This window comes from Eublepharis macularius, chromosome 10 (assembly GCF_028583425.1).
Source record: "Eublepharis macularius isolate TG4126 chromosome 10, MPM_Emac_v1.0, whole genome shotgun sequence".
NCBI classification, from domain to species: Eukaryota; Metazoa; Chordata; class Lepidosauria; order Squamata; family Eublepharidae; genus Eublepharis; species Eublepharis macularius.
In genome coordinates, this window is record NC_072799.1 from 42,794,134 (window position 1) to 42,809,947 (window position 15,814).

General features: G+C 38.1%; 2 protein-coding genes across 2 annotated transcripts in view; one reads left to right on the top strand and one right to left on the bottom strand.

Moving 5' to 3' along the window:
* Nucleotides 1-7,503, top strand: part of HSPA4L (heat shock protein family A (Hsp70) member 4 like) — a 30,692-nt gene extending 23,189 nt beyond the window's left edge. The window contains exons 13-19 of the mRNA XM_054989665.1: nucleotides 77-178; nucleotides 804-944; nucleotides 1,171-1,296; nucleotides 4,019-4,126; nucleotides 4,957-5,076; nucleotides 5,372-5,533; nucleotides 6,667-7,503. Of these exons, the coding sequence (XP_054845640.1) occupies nucleotides 77-178; nucleotides 804-944; nucleotides 1,171-1,296; nucleotides 4,019-4,126; nucleotides 4,957-5,076; nucleotides 5,372-5,533; nucleotides 6,667-6,849 (942 nt within the window). The 3' untranslated portion in view covers nucleotides 6,850-7,503. The remainder of the gene's footprint in view (nucleotides 1-76; nucleotides 179-803; nucleotides 945-1,170; nucleotides 1,297-4,018; nucleotides 4,127-4,956; nucleotides 5,077-5,371; nucleotides 5,534-6,666) is intronic.
* Nucleotides 7,504-13,851: 6,348 nt separating this feature from the next.
* LOC129336536 (WD repeat-containing protein 49-like) overlaps nucleotides 13,852-15,814 on the bottom strand; it is a 50,029-nt gene continuing 48,066 nt past the window's right edge. The window contains exons 25-26 of the mRNA XM_054989664.1: nucleotides 15,681-15,772; nucleotides 13,852-14,469 (exon numbers count right to left, since the gene is read on the bottom strand). Coding sequence (XP_054845639.1) covers nucleotides 14,310-14,469; nucleotides 15,681-15,772 — 252 coding nt within the window. The 3' untranslated portion in view covers nucleotides 13,852-14,309. The remainder of the gene's footprint in view (nucleotides 14,470-15,680; nucleotides 15,773-15,814) is intronic.

Sequence of the window (15,814 nt, forward strand, 5' to 3'; positions counted from 1 at the left end):
TGAACAGCTCTTGTATTGTTGACTGGAATAAGAAACCTAACAAGTGTGGAGATGAAATTTTCTTCTTTTTTAATAGGCTAAAATGCAGGTTGATCAAGATGATGGCAATCACAGAAACCAAACTGAGCAGCACAGTCAAGCTGATGAGGAAACCGATAATCTTGGGGCTGAGGGAAAGGTCAGTATAAAACAAAGACAGGCTTAAACACATCAGGTTTTAAGATAGGATAGGCTGTCATTTGATATTGCTAAAAACTCTTCGCCTGTACGCATGGGGAAATTAAACAAAGGCATAGTCTTCAAGAAGACTGTGCCTCTGTTTAAGTTACAGCACAGATTTCGAGGTCTCAACATTTAGAGAATGAATAGTTCACGCTGATCCTGTAGCACAGGGAATTGGGACTTCCTCAAACAGCACCTATAGAAACGGATGTGCTGGCTCTTTGACTACAACCCTAAAGCTCTTCTGAGCAGATTTTCTTTTCTAGCATCTTTGTGTCAGCCTTTTTGCTTGATTTTTGAGCATGATGCAGAAAGACTGAAGCATCTGGAGATGCAAAATAGCAGGTTTACCCTTCTCAGAATCTTTCATTTTGAATATAGAATAAATTGAACCATCATGAATGAGGGGGAAAGACTGGCGAGTGTTTAAAATTGCAGAGACAATTACTGGAAAAGACAATGGTGTAAACTAAAGAAATTATAGTAAGACAGAAAATGTGAGAGAGAATTTTTCATTACTTTGCTGTATAGTGAGCTAAAGTGTTCAGCATTGGAACATTGAAGTATCTGTCGTTTTGTAGACTGCTTCAGGAGATAAGCTTGATAATGCCGTTCAATCTGGAAAAGCAAAGACAAAGATCAAAAGTATTGATCTACCGATTCAGGCTAACCTGTACAGGCAGGTGGGACAGGACCTTATTAACTGCTACATTGAAAATGAGGTAAGAACATTTTCTCAGTTGAAATCCCAAATCAGCTTATGGATAAATGGAATGGCATGTAGTTTACTTCTTCCTCTATATACTGGCAACTTTATTTGCTAAGTTCAAAGCCAATGGAATATCTGGTTCAAGTGAACAGATTGCACAGGTTGGGATAGTTTGTTTTGGAAGATTATAGCATCTTTTCTCATGCAAGACTGATCCTAAGATTGTGGTGTTTTTATAGGGAAAGATGATGATGCAAGACAAGCTGGAGAAAGAGAAGAACGATGCCAAAAATGCTGTTGAAGAATACGTATATGATCTTAGGGACAAGCTGTGTGGTGTCTATGAAAAATTCATTACTGAAGATGTAAGAGGCATCATGCATTTAACATACGAAATCTGTCCGGTGAAGCAATATTAATGCTAAAGAAAGTCTGTTAGCATAGGGCAGATATAATTTGTCAGCATACTGCTTTGTAAAACTAATTGCTATGATAGCACTGAAGCATTGTATATGTAATGGTCAGGCACTAACAGAGTGATCAACCTTTTTGAGTCTGCAGGCACATTTGGAATACAGAAACAGTGGGGTGGGTGCAGCCACAAAACGGCTGCCACAGAATGACTGCTACCGCTTACCTTTCAGTCATACAGTGACAATCCTTATGCTGTGGAAGCAGCTTCTGCCAAAGCAGTGTTGAAAATCTGCACAGCTGATCAAATCCCCACCTGGCCCTGCCCACTTTCTAAAAACACTTGTCGGGCACCAGGAAAGGTGTTGACAGACAGCAATTTTGTGCTTGAATTTTGAAACAGGGATATAGGGAATGTAATGGTAGAACTGGCCCACAGCTCACTAGGAGAACTTGCCTGAATTTTTTTTAAGGTGGCTGCACAGTTGCTGCATGGAAGGATCTGGTTATGATCAGATGAAATTATCTTGGAATCTCCTAGAATTGTAGCCAGGTATAAGTAGCCAGAACTAAGGAAAATCAGAGGCATATGAGTTGGGATAGGAGAATCTGATTTTGTGGTGTATTTGCCTTCAACTGGCCTTTTGTTGAAAAGACATGTTTAGAATAAGCTGTTCTAGTGATTAAGAATTAGCCAGTTAATAATTGATAATTCATAAATTATAAAGTTAATGAAGCTTAAATAATACCAAAAATCTTAAGGCGCCTTTTTGAAACATAGGAGGAAATGTAAGGTAATATAGTCAGTAACAAAAACTACATTTGATTTTTAGAAGCAAGGGCCACCTTAAATATTGAGATTGGGTGGGGTGGCGAGTCTGGAAAGATACCAAAGCCAAAAAAGTATTATAAATTGAACAGACTGACCTTTAACTCTCAGTCCCCCTGAATTTGAATTGGTCTTCATCTGTTGCCCACCTAAAGCTTCATTTAATTTCATTTTGATATCATAGTAGCCTTTTCATTGATTCATTAGAGTATCAGTGTTGGTGTGGTATCTTTAAAAAATAACAATTACTTGATCTTTGCATTTGGAATAGAAAAATACGTTGTGTGTCCTTTGTACATGAATATAGACTTTCATGTGCTAAGTGCACTGTGGTGCTTAATTTCCAGCCAAAGGATCCCAGCTAACAGGTGTTGGAAAAGGCTTAACTGAGACTCTGAAAAGCCAAGGAGGCACTTCTGAGCTAGGTGAACAAATACATCTGTATATCACAGTTCTTTAAAAAAATCAAAATTGATCTAAAGAAGATCTGAAATTGAAGATTATCATCACTGGTCAGGCTTAATGTCTGTCATATGACGCTGACATTTCAGAAGTTCTGTCAGATTAACATCAGATCTTCCCTTTCAGTTACTGGCTATCTGTAACACAATCACCTTTGATGCTATTACGTGGGATGGGGAGCCCACTTCCACACGCTGACCACTAGCAGTTTCTGGTCACAGGACAAGCAGAGACATCCCATTAACCTTTTAGCTGCTTGCAAAGCAGAAGGCCCTGTCTGCATTTCTCCCACTTTTCAACTGTCAGGTGGTAAGAGACAAATTGGCTGTCAGTCACCATCTCAATAAACAGGACTGCTTGGCCTTTTTCAAGGTTGTTCATTTAGTAAGCCTCCAGAACTAAATAACAGGCCTCCCATCGGGCAGGAGAGATGCCTCTTGTGTTGTCCTTCCTTCTCAGCATCCAGCGAGTGCTCTTCCACCAGTGAGGTTAGCAACAGATTGAATTGTATGGGACTTCTCTAAATGCTGACAGTTGATGTTTGTACAGAACTCGAGGGTAGATCCTGGTTTCATATATGTTTCATTGGTAGTAATCCTTGCATATACCTCCCACAAGTGCTCCACAAGATCAGGTGGGGTTGTGCAATCTTTATGGTCACAGCAGTTTCATTTTACCATGCCGCTACAGCTGTTGTGCAATGGCTACATTGCCTTCCAGAATACACAGGCCTTCTGTTCTAGTACACTAGGAAAATTCCATACTCTATAGTTCACATTCTCAGACTTGACTGCCTGACAGATTAGTTTCTCAGAAGTACAGCAGATCCACTCAAATGCATATAAGCCAAGCCACAAGGCATTCATGAGATTTTAAGTGGATACTAAGCAATAGTCTTTCTTGTAAAGGCGCAGCACTCGCCTCCAGGTACATCTACTCACCATGCCCCCTATTTGACAGCATAAAGAAGAAAAACACAATACTTACTTTTAACTGCTGATGACTCAGAATACATTGGTTACAGTATAGCATCTCTTTTTACAATTATTCCAAGGGTGTTAAGTGAACTTCTATTTCCACCATCTGTTTCTGTATTTCAGTCAGAAAGTATGGGACAAGTTGGCATTCCATGTGCTAGCATAAAACGCTGTTCAGTGGGGGTCTGCCAAAACTTGTTTCTGCTTCTGTAGGAAGCAGTATAGAACTCAGAATTTCTGATAGTCAGTGTCTTGTTACTACTTTATCATCTTATATCACTGTTTGTAATTATAAAACAGTAGTTGGAACATTCATAATCTAAGTCCCTTTAGATTTTTTGATAATTCAGAAGGGCAAGGCCTTAAAAGTAGTAAATAGCTCTATTTGAGCTCCCTCTTTCTTCTTAGGATTCAAGTAAAATAACATTGATGTTGGAGGATACAGAGAATTGGCTTTATGAAGATGGGGAGGACCAGCCAAAACATGTATATGTGGAAAAACTTCAGGAAATGAAGGTAAGATGTGCACGCATATAAATGTTACTCTTAAATGGATTGTTTGCATTCTTTTTTGTATCCTGTTCATGTCTAGAGAGTGGTTTCTTAAAGACAGAAAAATCACTGTCAACAAGACAGCAAATTTAGGTAGTCAAAAGTATATTCACGTCTTTCTAAATTAGATTCAATTTAATTAGTACAAGTATAGTGGGTTCAGGCTTCCTTATTTAGAGGTGGCCACTCTGCAATATCCCAAAGACACTACAAATGTACTCATGAACAAAAAGTTACCCGGACATAGCATTTTGGAACTCAAAGCAAATAAAAATTAAATTCTAGCTAAAGAGCCTTGAGTTAACTACCCTTTGAATCTCACCCGAAGGCTTAGGCTCTAAATTTAGCAACATTCCCTCCCTAGAGAATCTCTCTCATACTTCACGTGTATACCTTTGAGTCTTCCCAACAGTTTGTCATGCAGCATGTGGTTTTCAGGCAATTCTTCCCTCTCACTGGTCCACTTACCTATTTTCTCCTAATCCATTCTCCACTTATACTTGATTATCGTTTTAAAAACTGCCCTTGTGCAAAGTATATCTGTATGTGCAAGGTGGTTGGTGAGAGGGTGCTACCAGTTCCTCCTTCCCTCTGCATGTTCATGCTGCATGCTACACTGCTCCCAAGGTTCAGCCATCCCTTTAAGGTCTGTTATACTGTAGCTGGAACAGAAAGGGGAAGGTGGGAAAGTTACATTCTGCTACTCACACTTCAGCTCTGCACCTTTATCATTACTTAGATTTTCTCTACAATTTCTGAACTTTTAAAAATATATGAACATTTTTATATTCTAGAAATTTGGTGATCCAATTCATGAAAGACACATGGAACATGAAGAGAGGCCAAAAGCTTTAAATGAACTGGGAAAGAAACTTCAGCTGCTTATGAAAGCTGTAGAAGGATACAAAAATAAGGTACGACAAAAATGTTGCACAGTCCTAAATCAGCTTAGAATTTTACAAGATAGTTTTAATTGTATTACTTCAAACTTCTGCATAACTTTATATAGAAAATTTACGATGAGTTCTAGCAACAAAACTGGGCATCCAGTTGCCAGCAGTCAGAATACAGTTGGATGAGCAGGATTTGAACAAACCTAAGGACCTGTAAGCGCTGGGATTTTAGATGGAATTGTACTCCAGAGGGGATCAGAGCATCCCTCATTTAATCACATTTTAGTGTTCTGATAAACACCTTTTTTTCCCCCAGGATGAAAAATATGAGCACATTGATCCTGTTGATATGGAAAAAGTAGAAAAATATACCACTGAGGCCATGAATTGGCTGAACGCAAAAATGAATGCACAGAACAGGCTGAGTCTAACACAGGATCCTGTTGTGAAAGTGGCAGAAATAATAGCAAAGTATAAGGTAACTATCTGAAGTACTTGTGAAGGAAAAACCATGTTTACGTGTAAATAATGACAACCCTGGATATAAGGTGACCATCACCACCACTCCGCATGCACACACTGATATGAAGCTGAATACAAACAATAGAACATTTGACCCTGAATTTTAAGAGTGCTGCCTGCAAACTTTCTGGCAGAGCCCAAAGGCATGGATGCAGAGACCTTGCCTGCCTGCCAGATCCCAGGAATTGCTGCATATCTTGAAACCCAGCTGGCAGGCGTGAGATGCTGCTCTCACCACCAGAGCACCAGGTCACAGGACCTGCTTCTCCCACTGAGACCCATTTGATAAGTGGGAGCCACTCTTCTTTCTCTCTCTGCAAACACCATTGCAGTGGCCTCTGATCAACTGAAACATATGATTCAGCTGATGGAGCCTAGCTACAGAGGTGTGACCACCCCCACCGCCCACCAATCAGCTGGGTTGTGGGTGTGGCAAGCCTGTTATATATTCAGATTGAAGACCTTCCCTGTTTGAGAGCTAAAAATGTTAAAAATATGCCATCTTGCTTTTGAATCGGTATGATATTACTGGAAATATTAAAGATACATGGATAATTGCAAAGGAGTGTATTTCTGCAAACATTAATAGAAGATCTTCAACAGGCAGATAGTTTTTTAGTATCCACAAATCTATATGACCAACCTGTTTATGTGGTCCCTGTGTTTATGCAAGACCCTCAATCATGGTTTGGTTCATACGTAGCACCAAACCCAAACCCATTTGCTTGAACTGCAGAGAGGTTGACTATCAGCCACGGGTGTAAGCAGAATATTCTGGTACTGTAGTAATGATAATTCATTTTTTTCCTTTCAGTAAACAATCAGAAAAGCATATGTGTTGGTGTATCCTCCATCTTCATGGATGCATTCAATTTTGATGTGCTCCAGTTTTGGTGTAAATAAAATTTCCATTGTTTAAAAGCTGCTCGGACCAAGTTGCTTAACACTAGAATCTACCAAATCATAGATAGATATCTGGCCAGCCTTCCAGATGGTACCCAATGCCAATTTTACATGCCAGCAGCTTCTTACTCCTTCACTGAATTGCTGTATTAACTTCTATTATTTTCTTAATTTTAATAACTTTAGGAACTGGACAATTTGTGTAACCCCATTATTTACAAGCCTAAGCCCAAGGTGGAACCACAGTCGGAAGGTCAAGCAAAATCTAACGAACACAATGGACCAATGAATGGACAAAGCGGTACTGACACAAAATCAGAGGACAGTTGCCAGCAGACGAAATCATCTGAAGAAATGGATATGGACTAAGTTTTACATTTCTTTCAGTCCATTAAAAACAGTGCAAGTAATCAGAGGGTCCATCTTTCTTTTTATGTCTGATACACATTACAGATGTTCAGTTACTTAAACAACTTTCTGTCCTTTGTTCTTTACAGTAGATTTGAAAGTGTTTTTCTATTGAGTGCATTCCCATTGTTCATTCCATTGATGCTGCTTACGTGGAGCTTTAGTTGAATGTAGATTGTAAAAGTCAGTTGAAGCTTTCCCGATATATTTTATATCAAATAGGCAGAATTGATATATAAATGACAACAATCTACCTTATTTAAAGCTTTTATTGTGGATACGCCTCTGCTCCTTTAATCCAGTAAAGGCCACTGTATTGCACTACTGATGCTGAAGCGTAGATCTTTGCATCTTTATCTTGGAAGCTATTGGGTTTGATGTGGCTTCACCATTGCCACTTGAAGCACTGACCTTTTTCTAGTTATTGTACTGTTCTAATTTAAATATTAAAATAGAGGTTAGCTGGCGAATTAGTTCATCTTGTTAATGTACCATGAAAACTGTAAGAACGTGTAGACAAAACATCCAAGGCTTGAAAGGAGCCCATACCAGCAGCATTCTTTGTCATCAGATTAGCAACATGACTGACAATAAAGCTCGTGGTCTCCATATACACACAGTCCTGTATATCATATTCTGTGTTGATGCTGAGACACTGTTAAAGTTGTAGTACTATGAACCGTTAGTGAAATCTTCAAGGCCATGAAGGAGCGGGAGGGGGGCTTGGTTTCATTTCTCTTATTACCAATAACCTTGTTGGTTTGGCTTCATCCTGAATGCTGTCTATGCATGTTTCTTAAATACGTCCTCTTAATTAAAATCAGAGAATACATTTATAAAATTGCCATAAATTGATATACACCTTAGCAAAAAACTTCTCTCATTCTTCTTGGCAACATGGTGACATTTGGTGCCTGGAAAGGGAGTAATATTTGAGTAGCAAAATGTTAGCTTATTTCTAAACATCCTTTGGTTGCAGTTTCTGGCACCTGTAAAAAAAAATCTGTGAATGACTGAAGTACAAGCTACTGGTGTTCCAACTTTATTGATTTAAGTTTGTGACATTGGTAAATTTCTAAGTGTAAAAGATAATCTGAGGTGCTAACAAAGCTGTCTTGAAAAGACAAGCAAATACAGGTTCTTGATTGAAACTGACATTATGAAGAAACAGTGTATCCTTCATTGGGATACCACAGTTTTTAGCTTAAACTTTTAGCTTTTATTTTTGTATCAGAATTCAGCCCTTATGTAAAATCTGAATTGATTCACCTTGTCTGTCCTGTTCTCCCACTACTACTATGCAAGTTGGGCTTTCAGATTGCTCATTCACTTATCATCATGTGTCATGTGTGGGTGTGTATTTAGTATTTCTAGGATTTTCCATGCAGATTTCTATGTTCTTTGAATCTCACACTTTTTCAAATAATTTGAGATTTCTCTTCATCACAAAGTATTATTGGGCCCAAGACTCCATAGGGTCTTTAAATGTTCTCTGAGTTATGTGTGGTGCCACTCCAAAGTGATTTTTATTTTACTTCTCAGGAAGACCTGTACAAAAGGCCACCTTTTTTGAGACTGTAGACCCTCCTAGAATAGCCCAGTTATTTTCTGCTTCTGCATTGTGGCATGCTTTTCTGAAGCAGGTATTATTACTTTGGCTGATGGCTATCTTGTGTTTCCTGTACTGGATTTTATTTCTTGAGAAAAGAGAGAAGTCCTGGCCCAGGTGTGTTGTGGAGTCACATGGTCTCTCATGGTTGCCATTTTGTACTTTAAGCCATATTTCTTCTATGTCTCAAAAATAGCCAGATCTGAGAGCAGCTAAGAGGATTAATTAATACCACAGAGTTCCACCTGGCTTTCTTGTGAAAATTCATCCCATGGGAGTCAAAAGAATAATGTAGAAACAAAGGAATAGGAATTTTGTGGGACTGGATTTACTGGGCCCTCCTTCTGTTCTGCTCTTTGGTAGGGATGAGTTTGGGAGCTTTTATGTGGATGCATTCAGCTGACTCATTTTAGACTTGAAACGTTTAAATAGGTTTGTAAGGCTTGGTGTTTCATATAAAGACTCTGTCATGTATAATCATGAGCACTCAGCAGCTATATGGTCTCATTAGCCATCCCCACCACCACCACCACCAAATCCCTGCCTATACTTAATGATTAGCATGACTTGATCAAAATTTTCTGTATTTACTTTAGGCTTTTCTCCTGTATCCAAACATTTACAACTGTGTTTGTCATTGTGGTAATCTGTCTCAGAACAAGGTATTCACAACTACCATTGTTTAGACAATCGATTATGTAAGATACCATCTCTGCATTGATACCTTGACAAAAGTGAATATTCTCGCACAGGTGTGATTCCTGACCAAGAGGGAAAACAGCTGGTTGAGCCTAATTCATATTGTCCAGTATGTAAGAAAAGATCTAGATTTTATCTCTCTCAAAATATTTTTGTCCCCTAACAAAGTAAAAGTTATCAATAAGGGTCAGGCTAGATAGGAAAATGGGATCATCAAGGGGTTATTCACTCTTGTGTCGAAGGCTTCATGGATAAGATTCTTCTTTGGACTTGATTACAATGAGGCCTTATGCTGAGGTCTCAGATGTATTTTTAGCACCCTACCAAGCAGTGATTGCAGAGAATGAGTCTTTTGTTGCACATTCTGTGATGAGAGGAAGCAATTCAAGCCAGGGTGAGTATACACTTGAAACCCCAGACAGACACAGCATTACCATAGTTGCGAGTCTAGAAGGGTGGAGATTAATGTGCCTATTCAAAGTATGCAGTCTGCTGTGGAGAAAGTCTTGCCTAGTCCTTACCCGCTTTTTATGGGGCCAAAATGTTCAGTTGAGCAGAGATGCACTAGTATACAGTAGCAGTGAGGGGACCAGGTTGTACAAGCATAAGTAGGAAGAAGGGGGTGGAAGGGGATGTGGATCTTCATAATTCATATCCAGGGTCAGCTCAACTTGCAGACTAAGTCATCAAGATTTAGATCCAAAAGGGGCAGTGAGAACAGTAGGAAACCTTTGGGCAGATCTTTTTGCCTCCACTAATTTCAAGGACTGTTGCATCTGAGCTGTTCTCTAAGATTGCCAAATACCTCAAAGTGTCAAGCAATTTTTTTCTCCTATAACCAGCCTGAGAATTTCCACTCGTATTCAAAGAGTGAGGATTTAAAAGGCAATTAGTTGTTTTTTATTCCTTCAGCAGAGCTCAAGTTCCTCTGTTGTACTTTAGCTTTATGATTTTGTTTTTACTATTACCCCATGATGGCCAAGGAAGGCTTTATTTCTTTGAATGAATTGTTAGGGTAGAGTGTGGACTGTTCATTAATACGGTAGGCAAAGAAATGCCTACTGTCTTCACATCTTCCTCCAAGCTCAGTGACAGCTACTACAGGGAAACAGCAACTTCTAGAAATATGCAGGGCACCTACCAGGGGGTTTGCATATTCACTTCTGAGATACTAAAGGGCCAATACTTTTTCTGCAGCAGAAGCAGAATCCTTCAGGCTGCTTTGAGTTAATTCTATTTGGGAGGTACTGTTTATACTGGTCTATTTGGGAGGTACTGTTTATACTGGCTAGAAGGATATTTGCTGTGATAGATGTAGACAGGCCTTCCATAAATTACTTGTCAGATTGCTTTGGTAAGTTCCACTTGCTTTTCCCTTGTACTGTATCAAAGAACAGTTAATGGGACGCTTACCTGTGAGTTGTCCTGCCGTTTTAAAGTACTCATCCTGAACAAAGAATGCTTTACATTATTTGCAAAGGAAGAGAAAAAAGAGTGACGTGTAGTATTGTTAGTTTCTTATACAGTTGATCACTTGGAAACCTTGTATATGAGAGAGAATTAGGAATGTTTTCCCTACTGTCTACTTTGAGACCTTATTGTTGCTGTTCCTACCATATAAACCTTTTCTTTTAAAAAAATATTATTTTGATGCTTGTTGCTTTGCAAATTCTTGGCGGGCTGCAAGAGACAGTGAAGTTCTTGAAGATACTTTTTTTTACAAGTCTGCATGCTAAAGTGAATATGTGACCGTTGCTTTGCAGTAGCATTGTAGGTAGAACAATTCACATATAAGCATTCAGTTAGCTGTTTATATTACCCAAACCGACCAAGGACAGAGCATTATGTGATTTCCATACCAACTGTTGAATTATACAGTTCTCTAATATATGGAACACATGATCTCTCACAACCAATTTCATGCAAGCAGGTCATTCTATTCAGACTTACAAATTTTTAAATTTATAACAAACTATTTCTGCATATATGCCGAATTTGTATTCTGGTATGACACTGTGACTTTATAATTTTGTGTGATGGGAAAAAATTACCTAAACTTCAAAAGTGAGAATTGGTTACATAGAGTACATGTAGGTACACAGTATATAAAATCAGGCAAGAAATGTAGTAAATCCGAATTGTGTATCGGTTAACGTATTCCTATAAAATTATTCAGAATGAGTTGCTCAAATTTAAGAGAAATGTTGCAAGAGGACATTAGAAGCATTTTATCAGTCAGTATGCATTCTTCGGTGGCAGCATTGGAAAATATTCCCTCAGTGATAAAGTTCAAAGATTTGTTTGTGTTGATGGCAACCAGAAGGATGGGCACACTGGAGTTTGTCAGAATATTTTTCATCCATATTTTACTCAATTTTTATAAAAATTATACTCAGTTTTTTTAAAAAAACTGCACTTGTTTCAATTATAGTCCACTTTTCTTGTAGAAGAGAAAAGAATGCTGCTGAATTCAAAATAGCTTCATTAATCCCTGGTGCTGAATCTGGCCACTGTCTTTGCTTTTGGATAATAAGACTAAGTTTTCAATGCTTCGATTTATTTTTGTCATTCTTTTCCTCCAACCATAATCCTTTTGAGTGAATATTACTTCAAGGTTGCAAGATGAGTATGACAAAGCATGCCCGACACTTCTGCCTTGGGTTCAGCTCTCGTTGCAAATTTCATGTATGCCATTTATTACCAAGCAATGATGTGCTTACTAGGCGGTTGTTCAGCCAAATCAGATAACATATATCAGGTCATAAGGGGCATAAATCCATCAAGGCTCATATGCCAGAACCCATGAACTGTAATGTTTCAAGACTCAGAGATCTAGGCTGTGTCTTACAATTCTTTTGAATAAATTTGACTCTTACTTATTTAATTCAATTTATACCCCGCCCTCCCTGCAGATGGGCTCAGGGCAGCTTACAACATAAAATATGCATTAAAACATAAAAACAGCATACGGTTACTAGGTCCTTCCAGAACAAGTGTCCTATGTCTGGAGAGAAATTTAAATCTTCATTTCCAATTCTGCTGCTGCTGTGGTTCATTTTCCTTCAGCAGAGTATCAGTGTGATAATGTATCTAGATTTGTCTGGAATTCCAGGTCCACCACTGGAACACCAGTGTGTTAAATTTACAAAGAGTACATGTTCAGGATCTGCTAATAATCAAGTCATAATTAATCTATACGAAGTGAACCCAACTATATATACTTAAGTACAGAAGAAATGTTTGGTACTGACACAGAGATCCACCTAATCTGGTTTTCCTTCCAATAAATTTGGGAACAGGTGGGCACTCTGTATTCCACTAGAAATTGCCTGTGGTCCATTTTCCATTGCAGCGTATGAAGGAAAAAATCCATAACTGATGTTATCCAGCTTTGCTGGCTCCCCATTCCAAAATAATGTACTTAAACATGTCATTAACTATTACTTATTTTTTTAAAATCAGATCCTATTCCTAAACCAAAGCACTCATTGACTTACAAATAATTTATCTCTATATAGAGTCAAGAATTCTGCTTCTTGCAAATCTTGTTCACATAGTTCTGTTACCCATTTACATTTTATCTATCAAATGATTGCCATAGTCTGCTAATATTAGGAGAATATGCATGCTAGAATCTCTTTGGAATTAGTATAATTTTATTCCCAATAGTCAGCATTTCTTTACATCTATTACCATATTGTTTCGTGGTTGTTCTTTGCTCTAAGGGGTTTGTCATGCTTTTCTACACTAATATGTGCTTGTTTTAGCTGATCATTTGTCCCATCTGATCTCAGACATTTGTCCCTTCCATTTTAATCTCTCTTCCCACCCCCAATATTAATGCTTTGTCTAGGTCAATTGGGAAATACTGATAATCACTCATAAACAGTAATATTTACTTGAGTGGGATTGCACACTTCACCACTGTTTTTTCATCATCATTTTGTGAGGCTTTTGGACATTGTTTTCTTTATGCAATTTGCTTCATAACAACGTTGTATAGATACGCTTTCTCTCAGTGGAGATGTGTGTGTGACTAAACAAATCTGTCCTTGTATTTCCAGGCATGTTAAAGACCCTTATACTGCAGCCACAATATTGTTGGCAGTCCGTTGCCAGTTAAGGTGTGGCTGTTCATAAGTGTAAAACCACGTTATAGAAAGTGAATGTAGGTAGAATCTGAAACCTTAAATACCATTCTTTGTAGAACCCTGTAAAAGTTAGTGCAAATATAGCTTGGTATGTATTTAGAGAACAGAAGTTTGCTAAATTGCAAAGCTATTTAGGAAAAAAAAGTTTTAATTTTTAGATCTGTATTGGCTTATAGCAGAGATTAAACAGCAAAGCTACATACAGTATAGCTACATGCTGAGGATGCTGGTCTGAAGTCATCTGATGGCACGTTTGTGGGCTTTGCTTGTAATAAGATTAGCTGAATGTACTGAACTACCCCCTGTGAGTGTAGTGGGCACACCAAGTCAAAGATAATCAGCACATAACTGAGTTGAGGAAAACCGTGCCGCGTTAATGGGAAATTTTCAGCTAAAGTCAGCTATCTATTTCAAAACAGTGAACGCCGTTGTTGCCCGGGTGGTCAGGCCAACAGATGTTTCATATTTAGCGAGTGTATTCTTTATGTAAATGTGGGACAGAAGAGTGTGTGTTCACCTTATAGCAGTGTTCAAGTATGCAAAATGTTTACTGTATGTGCAAATGAAAATCTTCCCAGTGACATCATGGTCAGATTGACAAGTGTGTCAATTGATTTTTAAATGGCAGCAGAGTGCCAGAGGCTGTGTATAAATGTTTATAATAAATATTTAAATCTGCTTCTTGAATCACAAGTCATGGCCACATGAGAGTTCTTTATCACCGCTGGTTACAGGTTGGCCTCGAACTGCAACTTAATAATCCTGCTTAATTCTTTATGAGATCAGCTGCTGCTGGGATTAATGTTGATGAAGATTTGGCTGGTCTGCCAGAGTTCTCTAAGTGCTTCAGATAGTACAGACTTAGAAATACCTTTTACAGCTCTACTTATTTCACTCAGCTTGTATTTGAGAAATCAGCTTGGATCCTTGAAAACCAGCACTTCACTCGCTGTTCAGGAAACTTAATCTTCTACATGAAATGGATCTTCAAGTTCTGCAGCTAGATTTGGTTTGTGGAAAATAGTTGACACATTGGCTAACTCACACAGTGGAAGAGTATGATAGGTGCTCACGGCTCTGCTGGCATATTGTTGAATATGCTTTAACCGGCACTTATTTTGTCTGTAAGATAAAAATGGATCAGTTGTAAAAATACGTGACTATTCTGTTGTCTTTGGGCTCATTAATTAATTCTAAACATGGATGCTTCTCACTTAGTAATTTTACTAATCTAGGGATTTAGAAAATCATAGATTTTTTTTTTATGTGGCAGATTGTATACAACACAAGCTGCCAAGTATAGAAGCAGAACTTTAGCAACGATATTATGAAGAAAATAGTGTTTTGTCAGTTTCACTCTATACGCTTCTTTCTGTTTCTCATTCAATACAACAACAGTAAAAATTGCCCCCAACACCATCACAGGGTGTACAAGTGGGAGGGTCAAACACCAGAAGGAAAAGTTCATTAGGACTGAAGAATACATGGAATTGCAGAAGATGGGAAATAGTTTTAACTCCATCCCCTTCTCCATATCAATTTGACCCCAATTTGTGGATAAAATTATCTTCAAACAAACAACATATCCTTCAAAATACTACCACCAGGTTTCTTTCTCTAATCAGGGTTAGTTTCTGAAAGTTAAGTAGACTCCAATTCTGAGAGTCAAAAATTTGAGTGGAGTACTTACTACTAAGTGGAGTGGAGTACTTACTACTAACTACTACTAACTACTACTACTTACTTACTACTACTACTTACTACTAACTACTACTAACTACTCTCATTACATGTTTGTTTTCTTCATTGGGTGTACATATTTCCAGACCTAAGCTAATGTCTTTCATATGCTGAAAAGAGAGGGGAAGCTAAAGCAGGCAAGAGGTTTTAAGAATTGTACATAGCAACGTTTTGAAGAAGAGTAAAAACAGTATTTTAAAGCAATATTTGGCATTGGAAAAATGGAAGAATCTTGTACTGAAGAAAGTTTCCCCTCTGTTTCCCGGTGTTTTTCTTGACCTTCACATCTCTAAAAAAGACATTTGTATGATCTCTCCCAGTAGTATTTCATCATACAAAACACAGAAGAATAGGAAGCTTGGGGTTTTCTTTTCATAACACATGTACTGAAAAGGCCCTACTACATTGTGGCAGTTGCCACTGCAATGCAAGGAGAGGTTGCATGCTTGAATGTAATGCATCAGGAAAATATAAAAAATGGCTTAGTTGAACTCTGTTTATCAAGTGCAGTTCTTGCTTTTGCATCTTGCAAGACTCCAGATTACCTCTCATGACTGGGGAATACAGAAATGTTAAATGGAGGTTGAACAGACCTGTGTTCAAGTCTCACTCTCTGTCTTTGCTTCACTTCAGAAATTTCATCACTTCTTACTAGCTTCAAAGAACTGGTATCTTCCATCATTTTCTAGAGATATCAAAAACAAAACAAATATGCATTTATATTAGA